This window comes from Henckelia pumila, chromosome 2, assembly GCF_033568475.1.
Source record: "Henckelia pumila isolate YLH828 chromosome 2, ASM3356847v2, whole genome shotgun sequence".
NCBI lineage: Eukaryota > Viridiplantae > Streptophyta > Magnoliopsida > Lamiales > Gesneriaceae > Henckelia > Henckelia pumila.
The window spans coordinates 166392998-166404108 of record NC_133121.1 but is presented as its reverse complement, the minus strand read 5'-3'; the positions used below and the strand labels follow the sequence as shown (position 1 = coordinate 166404108).

Sequence of the window (11111 nt, the reverse complement as noted above, 5' to 3'; positions counted from 1 at the left end):
GAGCGGCTGCCGCTCATAATAAGAATCATACGACTCTACGTATGGGTCTTGATTTCCTACGCCCTCAAGCTTGGCGCGATATTGACATGGGAAGCTCGTCGGTCCATCAATACTTGGCATGATCTGATTAGTATAGAAGGAGACTCCGAATCTAGGCTGAAGCTCATAGAGGATGGAATACTGTGGAGTTGGCGCCAATGGTAAGAACGGATCTTCTAATGGTGTGCATGTAAAGACCATTGATGAGGTCAAAACTTTTGTCTTGTATATATCTTCCTCTTCCACGGTCAATTTTGGCTCATCCTCATAAGAAGATTCCTCAAAAATTATTTCCTCATGCTCTGGCTCAATTACTTCATTATCTTGACAGATCTCAGAACATGGTTCTATAAAGCTCTTAATATGTTCATCCAAAAGACTCAAAGAGCTTATGCGGCTTTTGAAGAACTTATTTATCTCTGTCTGATGTCGCACAATGTTCTCCAACTGAGCCACATGATCTTCAAAATGCCCGATACACTCTTCTTGATACTCGAATGGTTGGTTCGCAAAATTTTTGGGGTTGAATTCTGAGGATATTTGTGACTCCAACCCTGAAGTGAAGGATCAAAATGCCAATGGTAGTCAAAATCTGCCATATCATTTAACAAGTGCATCGCACTGTTATCATCTCTTCTGAACAAATGACTGCCAGTGGCCAAAGCTCCATAATCCACCCAACTTCTTGTTATCTCATCCAATCCACCATAAAAAATCTGTACTAGAGTGTAATTCGAAAAATCATGGCATCAAAAGTTGTTCGCCAAATCATTGAATCTCCCCCAAGAAGCATAGAAAGGCTCCAAATATTGTTGGTCAAACCTTGTGAACACCTGTCGATGATCCATCTCCAAGTACTTCACAAGTAAGAAAAATTAAAATTAAAATTAAGAATTAAACGATGCAAGAAATAAAAATATCTAGTCTCAAGCAAATAATCTATCCTAATATTAACTAAAAAATCCCCGGCAACGGCGCCAAAAACTTGAGCTCCTAATTCGGTATTTACTAGCAAGTGCACTAGGTCAAGTAATAGTAAAGTGGACAGAGATTTCAAGTATCGATCTCATAGGGACTGTTGTCAATTCTCAAAATTTGATTATTTAGCTTAATCTAGACAAATAATAGAAAGGAGTACAAATTAAATAAAATAAGAATTTAAAATAATAAATAATTATGAAATTAACTAAAAACTAAAACTCAATAATAATTATAATTAAAATAAGTCAACCAAGACACACGCATGTACCGAACAAATCATGTAACATGTAGTCGCTTTGGGATTCAGAGTTAATCTTAGATTACGAGAATTTTTCTAAATTGTTTAAAGGTCTATTTCTAAAACAATCAAACATATTCAAATATTGACGAATTAAATTTTCATAATTCTAATCAAATTTGAATGCATTAAATATTTCTAAAAAATTAGTTTTCACCTAAACCTCACACTGAAACCGAATACTATTTCTAGTCAGTTTTACCATGTGTTGATTATTAAAGTGATCAAAATCAATCCCTCCTCTGTCGACTTAGGACCAATTAACATGCAAGCAAATAGTTGATCAGACTATTCACAAGATAAAAATAAATCTAACAATTAATAAAATAAAATCAAGTCTAAAAAATCTCAAATAAACATCCACGTTTTCTACATGAATTTGTTCGATCCAATCGCGCCGTCTTGGTTGAAGAAAATCTACTCAATAATTGGAAACAATAATTTAAAAATAAAAAGAAAAAGAAAAAAGGAAGAAAAAACTCTTTTGAAGATGGAGAAAATCTCCAATCTCAAAGCCTCCGTCTAGCCGCCTCTCTCTCTGGTGTCGTGCGATCTCCCCCTCTCAATCTGATCTCAACTCTCCTATTTATATGTCTTTGAATGCCCACAAAATAAAGCCCGAAAAGTAAGACTTTTAATTGCCGAAAATTCTGATTTTCTGATCTGAGCGACGCCTCTCTCAAGCGGCAACAAGTTGCGCTCGAGCGAGCACACTTCTGTTTTATAATTTTCAAAATCTCCCAGGCTCGCTCGAGCGATAGAAAATCTCGCTCGAGCGAGCCAATTTCTGTCCAGCGTGCAGTGTATTTGAACAATTCATATCTCAAGATCTAGCCGTCGGATTGAGCTAATATTTGGACAAAAGCTTCATAACATCTTCACTTCATTTTGAACGGTGAAGATTGGATTAAGATTCTTCTAAAATAAAAAATAATTTTTGTATCATGGCTGCTTCGTAATTTATTATTCAAAAATCCATTTCCTACAAAACTAATCCGGGAGTGAAATGCACATATAAGCAATAAATCACATAAAAACACACATAAAACAATATAAGACAATACAAATGTATGCAAAATAGACATAAAAATAATATAAAATAATGCATATAAAATGCACTTATCAAATAGCAAAGAGAATTCCGATCATAAGATAGAATAACTCCGACCGGCAGTGTGATCAACAAAACCTTACACTAAGGTAGGCAAAAGCTTCCACTAGGCCTCCCAAAGGAAATTCTATAAGAGAAACTTCATAACACATTTTAAAGTTTAAACACACAGAAAAAAAAGTAAATAACACATTATTGGAAGTCTATATATTGCATATATCTTTTTGACTTAAGATCGGAAATGTATTTTTTTTTAAATGTATTTAGAAAGGTATAATTTTGAAATAGTTAATGGGGGAGTAAACAAAAACTTAAAGGCTTTTTGAAATTATATTTTTAATCAAAAGTTATTTAGAAAGGCACATTGAGATTTTATTTTATTGAATTGTATTTTGTTTCATTCAAAAGATAAGATTGAGTTTGGATAGAATAATTTAAAATTATAGATTTTGATTGTATTTATAGTCAGTCATGGCAATATATCAAATTCTAAATTCATAAACTAATTATTTACACATTAGATATATAAAGTATAATAAATTTCAAATGACACTATTATTGAGTTTACTTAAAATATATAATAATTAACATAAAATATTAAATAAACATAAAATATTATATAAACATAAAAGAGTGTATTTGAAGTTTGCGGTATTACTTCTCTAAACAAAAAAAAATATTTGAAATTCATGGATTTGTAATCCTTCCATCCAAACATAACCTTGATAGAATAGTGTGATTGGATATTTTGGGAACAAAAATGGGCATTTCATTAAAGAGCAAAGAGTAATAATAAATAGTAGTCTCGTGCACGCAAAAGCCCGTGTTTTTTTAAAAAGTAAAAAAAAAATAAACATGAAAGAGTGGATATTTGAAATTAACGGTATTATTTCCCTAAACAACAAAAATATATGTTATTATATTTGAAATTCATAGATTTGCAATCTTTCTATCCAAACATAGCCTCAACAGAATTGTGGGATTTGATATTTTGGGGGAAAAACTGGGAGTTTCATAAAAGGTCACAGAAATATAAACCTCCCACTAAAAATTGAAGGGGTGGGGTTCTTACAATTTCTTAAAAATGGGTCCCAAAATCTTGGGACCGGTTTTTACCTTTTTTTATTTTATTATATTTTATATTATATATATTTATTATATTTAATTTTATTCATAATAGCTATTTTTTTGAACTATAAATATATCTATCAATGAATCATTTTTTCATCTCATTGATACTATCTTCCTCTGCATCTTCCTTCCTATTTTTGTAAACTATATGAAAATGGATGAAAATCAAATCAGAGCTTTCATGAATTACTTGAACTCTTCAAATACTTTAGAGAATTCATCTTCTCAAAATTCTAATGTTCGTGCTACTCAATACTCTCAAAATTTCTCAACCATTCCATACATACCACAACATCCTCATAATTTTAAGATTCCTCCAAATTTTCTAATTAATCCGAATAATGTCCCTTGAGCTCTACATTTTATACATCCTCATGAGTATTTTTTGATGATGAGCAACACATTTTTCATGGGGCATCCTCCTCCTTATGGATTTATATCCAACAACATCCACATTCTCTTCAGAAGAATCAAGAAGGTCTAGTTTAGATGTTGCAACACCAACCTCTGTACCGGAGTCTCAATTTCCTCCACATTCGTCCCAATTTGGGCTCGGTAACATTGCCCATGATAGGAATACAGAGACGGTCTATGAAGAAGATGATCGAAAGAAGAAGAAGAAGATAAGGTGCTCGCGAGGTCATGGATATCTGTAAGCACCGATCCAATTACTGGCAATGCACAAAAAGAAGAAGCTTTCTGGAAACGTATTATAGAGGAGTACAATGAACATCGTCATGTTGGAATCGTGGAGAGACAATTGAAGCAGGTAAAATCACATTTTTTTAACTTCAAAGATTGGTGAGTGAGTTTAGTGGATTTTATAATAAGCGGCATAACAATCGTGCAAGAGGTTGGAGTGACGATGGTATATTAATCAAAGTACATGAAAAATGGATGAGTAATAAAAAGAACAAGTCTTTCAAGTATGAACATTTTTGGAGAATTCTCAGAGAATGTGAGAAGTACGCTCCACAATCAGGAGACCATCACTTCAGAAAAAAGACAAGAACATCTGAATCAGGAGCATACACATCATCTTCTAATCCGGACATGAGGTGATCAAAGAAAGCATGACTAATGTAATGAAAAAATTTACAGCGTTCACTAACAAAAAACTGGAAAAATTGGACGGTTTAAATGCTGCTAATGACATCAAGAAATCAGAATGCTTTCAACATGAGTATGACATCCTCATGAAAGATACCACAGAAATGACAGCAGAACAACTTTGTGTGCATTTCCATGCTTGTGAACTGATTAAAAAAAAAGGGGTATGCAGTAGAATTGAATTTGTAGTTGTACGTACTTGTGTTTGTATTCGTGTTTGTGTTTTTATTTGCATTTGGATTTGTATTTGTACTTCTATTTTCTGGTGTTTGTGTCTTTTGTTTTCATTTCACCATTTTATGTAATGTTATTTTCTTATTTCATGTAATTTAATTTTCATTACAATAAATTTTTATTGAATATGATTTAATAATATATACAAATTAATTTATAAATAAAAAATGAAATTTGAAATAAAAATAAGAGAATTAAAAGTGAGGTCCATAAAAAAATTTGTTGAAGAGATTTATGATAACGGAGAGAGGTTTTAAAAAGATATGAGATTTTTAACTTTTGATGTGGCAGTGACGTGACAGAGTATAAACCCCTTTTAAAGGTTTATGAGTATAGGTGCCCTAATAATAATCAATACTCTCGTGCACGCGTTGTATGCTTGTAAAGTCAGTGTTTTTTGGAAAAATAAAATAAATTAAAAAATGTAAAATTAAAAAATACAAAAACTATAATATTTTCATAAATAAATACAAATAATCGTTAAAACGCAACAAATACATCAATTTTACAAGTGAGTGACGTAAATAAAAATACACTAGAGGTCACAAAGTTAATGTTATTTTGGTATATAAGAAAAATCTGATGGCTAAGAATATATAATATCATATAAAATGACTAATTTGTCTAATAATTTTGATTTTTTGTGAATTAAATTAAGATATAATCGTAATTTTATCGCAAATTTTATCAATTAGTTCAAAGTTAGTTAATTAACAAGTTTTGATGATGATGATGATGATGAGAACAACAACAACAATAACTAGCATAACCGCACATACAAAGCATATTATATTTTTAATATTATATGTTATATATAAATAATAATTTTTTCAATAATTTTAAAATTATTATAATTTTCATTTTAAAATAATATAAAAATAAATTTAAAAAAATTATTTATCATTTTATCCTATATATAATGGTTAGTTGCGAAAAATATGAAAATTTATATAAATAAAATCAAATTTACTTATACATATAATGTAAAGAGTAATTTTGGAAAAAAAAAATTGGTGTCTTCACTCTAAGGTTCTCAACTATTGTATATACTAGCATATTTGCACAACCGTTCTGTGTGACGAAAAATTTGATTTTTTTTTATTAAAATTGATTTTGGAAAATAATCTAATAAATTTATGGGAACAAAAAATGAATGTTTCTTGGATTAATATTAGTCATAAGTAAATGAGAAATAATGAAAAGATCATGAATTATATTCCCACCATTATTTTTCTAATACTTTGAAATTCAAATTGAAGTCATACCAAGAGACCAAGATGGTTTCTCTAAGGGTCTCTCACTTAATAAATAGGTATAGATATAATATAGATAATAATAATAATAATAATAATAATAATAAAAATAAAAATAATAATGAGATTAATATTTTTTTAATCCAATAATGATATTATTATTATTATTATTGTATAATTGTATTTTATCTTAATTGTATGTTTGTTGTTGAACTAGACTTGAATTCTAGTCGGGCCACACCACAGTCCTAATTTATACAAAGAAAGTCATCGTTCATCCCTAACTTTGGAAACACACAATTTTCAAAATCTCACAAGAAGCTTATATAATTTCGTATGTCCCCACATTCGTCCTAGTATTAACCTAATTCTGATTTCCGAGTGCGATTGTCATCTTGGTGGTTGGCTTCGCTATATCAAAGTGCATCCATACTTTGAGGTAGATCAAGATTCATATCGAGCCATACTAGGAGTCTTATAAATATAGATAATCCCCAACTAACAGATACATGAACAATACAGACACACAATAAATATTCTCGTAATATTTTGACAGCCGCAAAAAGAACAAATTATTGTTCGTTAGATTAATTTGATAAACTTGCTTGTAGATCGAATCAAAGATCCAACAAGACAACAAGTGCGTGCCTTATTTTTCTTTTTGTCAAAAAAACAAAACAATAGATAGATTTAGAATATATACATACTATGTTTGTGAATGTCATGAAACTGTGACTGATTAATGTATTTTTTTCACAATTTGGAATTTTGTAAACGAGATTTTACGTGTTAAAAAATTGATAGTGCTTCTAAAACGAGGTTTATGAAATCTTTGAAGTATGTTGTTTGTAGGGGTGAGCATAAATTCGGTTCAATCGAATTAACCGATCTTGATCTAATTCGAAAATTCGGTTTTAATCTTTAAAAAATCGATAAAATCGACTCGATTTGAGCTTTTGTTTTAAAAAATTCGGTTAGTTGATTTAACCAATTTTTTTAAAAATAAAATACAATTATTTTTTAATACTCGCGGGCTTGCAAAATTCATTCCGAAAAGCCCACTCCATCCACCTATAAATAGGCAAAGAAAGTCAGTCATCGTTCATCCCTAAATTCTCTGCACTCTTCGTCTTCGGTTTATCTCTCCAAAAATTCTCACTTTCTCTCTGGTGAGGTGATTAACCTGAGAACAGTCATTGTGCCCTTTCTACCTTTTGTAATGATGTTGTCATGTTTTTAATGTGAAATTACATATTTTTAGTCGTATATGCAATGACTGATTTGTGGGCTAAGAATGAGATTTTTTATTCCAATTGCACAGTTTTGCCTCCGAATTTTAGTCACATAAGGGTTTTCTTACATTCTTTTAACTTTCAAAAAACAACTCGGTTCGGTTTTGATCGGTTATCACACTTGAATCGGTCTGTTTGGTTTTTATCGAATGCTCACCCCTAGTTGTTTGATACCATATTCCTGTTTTAATTGCTTTCTGTTTCGAAAATTTCTGGTGGTTGGTAATAGGGCTCTAATTTAAAATAATATATTTTAAAATCGGTTGTGGGTATTAGTTATTAATTAAATTGTGGAAATTTGGGTTGTGAGCAGCAGCGGCGAAGATGGTTTTGTCGGAGGAGGAAATCACACAACTTTATAGAACCCGGAAGACGGTGATGCAAATGCTGAGAGACAGGGGGTACGTGGTGGGTGATTTTGAGATTGAAATGTCTAAGGCTCACTTCATCCAAAAGTATGGGGAGAACATGAAGAGGGTTGACCTCTTTATTGTTAAAGCCATGCGTGACAATAGCTCCGATCAGGTTCTTTAGTGTTTTACTATGTTATTATTATTGCATTTGGTGTGTTTGATTTGATAGTGTTCTGTTGAGTATGATGTTATGTGGACGAGTTTGGGATTGTGCAAATCTGGAAGTTTGGAAATTCTTTGAGAGATCCATTCCCCACCATCTCGTGTTATAAGGAAATCAAACTTGAATTTTTTAATCTTCCATATATCCTCATGTTTTGTTTGTGCTTGATTGGGCTGGATTCAGAATTTTGCCTTATGCAACCAATTCACAGTTTGCCTTCTCATTGTCAGATATATGTGTTCTTTCCTGAGGAACCGAAAGTTGGAGTTAAGACCGTGAAGACTTATATCAACCGTATGAAAGAAGACGGTGTTCATCGGGCAATCTTAGTAGTCCAGCAAAATTTAACTCCATGTGCTCGTACCTGCATAAGTGAAATATCTTCGAAATTCAACCTAGAAACTTTCCAGGTGATTGATGGCTTTCATTGCGTGTTTCATTATTCTTAATATTTATTTGAGTAATAGGAAGATCATTTTGTTCAACGGATATTATTTCCTAGCTAATTTCTCGTGCATTTTTCATTTGAACTGTTGCGTAATAATGTTTTCAGATATTGGATGTGTCTTCTGCGTTTGGCATTTTCGCTGCTTAGTTCTACGTTTGTATTTATATGACTGAAGTTCAACACATGCAGTTATGTATGATTAATGTGGATTTTAGGGATACTAATGACCGTCATAGTACAGGAGGCAGAGTTGATGGTCAACATTAAAGAGCATGTCCTTGTTCCTGAGCATCAGCTTCTCACGCCTGAAGAAAAGAAGACTCTACTCGAAAGATATACTGTGAAAGAAACACAGGTTAGTTAATGACAACCAATGCAACATCACAGAACACAGAAGTATATTGTTTTTTTAATCACAACAAATTGAACTCCTTTGAAACCTATTCTGCCACTCCAACTTGCATAATTTGACTATAAAGCAGCTTGGATAATGTGTCTCTTGCTTCTTGAATAATTAGTTTAGTTTTTGTTGAATGACAATTTTCGGTTTTTCATTAAACCTCAGCCTAGATTTTGCGTGAAAAGATTTTCAGTCCATTGTGATCACAGACACTTTATGTTTTGTCGACTGTGAAAGTTGTCGCCATTTCACTGCATATATTTAGAAATCACTTCTCCTTCTTATCCTACTATCCGTTATTATATATGGTTATGCCAAATAGATGAGAAATCTCAATTTCTTTTATAACAATGGAATTTTTTTCTCTTTCGCATTTCCATATACCGTCTGCCTGACTGGTGTTTGTTATGGTTGTGGTGTATCAGTTGCCTCGTATTCTGATAACCGACCCAATCGCCAGATATTATGGACTAAAGCGTGGACAAGTAGTAAAGATTATCCGACCGAGTGAGACTGCTGGACGCTATGTTACTTACCGTTTTGTGGTTTGAACTTCAACAGCTTTGGTTTTGAACTTCTAAAGCTTTGGTTGTATTCAATTTTTGAAGCTTTGAGGTAAACAAGATGTAGTAAATCATTTTAAATTCAACTAATATCTCACCCGTGGGATACATTGTACACATGTCGCAGTGTTTGGTACAAAGGATTAGGTAGGTTTGTGTGTGATTTTTTATTTAATCCATTGTTTGGTGGGATTTTTACAATGAATAATATTTATTCATTGTTTGGTATTGATTTTTTAACAATTGTAATTGATATCTATTAGAAATACTATTAAAAAATTTAAAATCATATATTATTTTATTAATTAAAATTTAAAACAATGAATAAATATTATTAAAAATTCTAAATTCTTGTCTTTAATATTTTAAATTTTAATTCTAGTTTTCAACGAGTTAAAAATATTTACATTAAATTATCATGATGATGATAATCTCAATTTACAGAAAATCAGTGTATCATAAATTCATGACGAAGGTCTTCACTAAAATCAAAATCTCAGTCTTTAGGATTATAAATTTTAATTATATTTTGTAACATGTTTAAAATATATACGTTAAATTAAGATGATGATGATGATGATGATGAGGGCGCCAACGACGACTGCAATAACAATAATAATTTTAATTTACGGACAATCAATATATGATATATCATAAATTTCCAATGAAACTCTTCATTAACAAATTGAGAAACATAATATTATATAAAAATGCTAACATTTATTTAATATTTTGGAGAATAATGAGAACTAAATATATAATGTAACATAAAACTCTAAATGATATAATTTAGGGGAAATTGCCTTTAAATCTCAATTAGAAAACTGAAGTTGTTTGTCAGTCCCTGATTCAGAGTTTCTTTCTTCCAGCTCCCTGACACAAGCCTATCATTTGTTTGGACACCCTAATTGAGGTGAAATTATGAAATTACCCTCAAATAATATGAAAACCCACTAATACTCATTGACCAATAAATATTTATTTAATAGCTCTTCTTCTCTTTTTCCAATCCAACGTTTCCTCAATTTGTCTTCTACTTTAATCCTTCATTAACGGCTAAATCAACTACGATCAATATATTTGTGTCGATGTTTTGTGCAACAAACTGAGGCGAAAGGAGTTTAAAGCGAAGAAGCATTAGATTTTGAAAATCTTTGCGAAGAACCAGCATCGAAACAACAAGTTTAAGGTAGATTTTTTTTTTTTTCTGAAATTAAGGAATTTCTAGATGCAATTCCATCTGGATGATTGGTTTTTTTTTTTTCCTTTTCCAATTGAGTGATTTTTTGAGTCTTTTGTATGTTGTGTTGTGGTTATGTTGAAGTTCCGTACATCGCGTGAATTATACAAATTTGATGGATAACGTTTATGTTTTACATATATAAGTGGATCTGTGGTTCATCTCAACCAATTGTGTATTGATTATTTAAAATTCGCATTTGTTCTCGATTATAATGATTTCATTGTCAATTTTCATAGTTTAGTACTGGATTATAAATATTATGTGGATATTCCTTGTAATATTCAAATCAGCTGCCTAAAAGTGTGATCTTGTTATTATTTTTGTTGTTGTGGAATGTGTTATGAATAAATCCCCGATCTTCATTTTTAGTCTTATTATATTGATTGTGATTATTTTTCTTGTCTAAATTATTTATTTATTTATTAGTTGTTT

General features: G+C 31.0%; 1 protein-coding gene across 1 annotated transcript; it reads left to right on the top strand.

Annotated features, from left to right (window-relative positions):
• Positions 1 to 7280: 7280 nt before the first annotated feature.
• LOC140883924 (DNA-directed RNA polymerases II and IV subunit 5A-like) lies at positions 7281 to 9622 on the top strand. The gene is made up of 5 exons (XM_073290547.1): positions 7281 to 7326; positions 7763 to 7974; positions 8256 to 8435; positions 8715 to 8828; positions 9299 to 9622. The coding sequence occupies exons 2-5, from the start codon at positions 7774 to 7776 to the stop codon at positions 9422 to 9424; spliced, it is 621 nt and encodes a 206-aa protein (XP_073146648.1). The 5' UTR covers positions 7281 to 7326; positions 7763 to 7773; the 3' UTR covers positions 9425 to 9622.
• The last annotated feature ends 1489 nt before the right edge of the window (positions 9623 to 11111 follow it).

Bases quoted from the DNA above. Each gene is read 5' to 3' on its own strand.
- LOC140883924 (XM_073290547.1), top strand. From the start codon at position 7,774: ATGGTTTTGTCGGAGGAGGAAATCACACAACTTTATAGAACCCGGAAG. The intron at 7,975-8,255 runs GTTCTTTAGTGT...TCTCATTGTCAG, and splicing joins GTGACAATAGCTCCGATCAG to ATATATGTGTTCTTTCCTGA. The intron at 8,436-8,714 runs GTGATTGATGGC...GTCATAGTACAG, and splicing joins TCAACCTAGAAACTTTCCAG to GAGGCAGAGTTGATGGTCAA.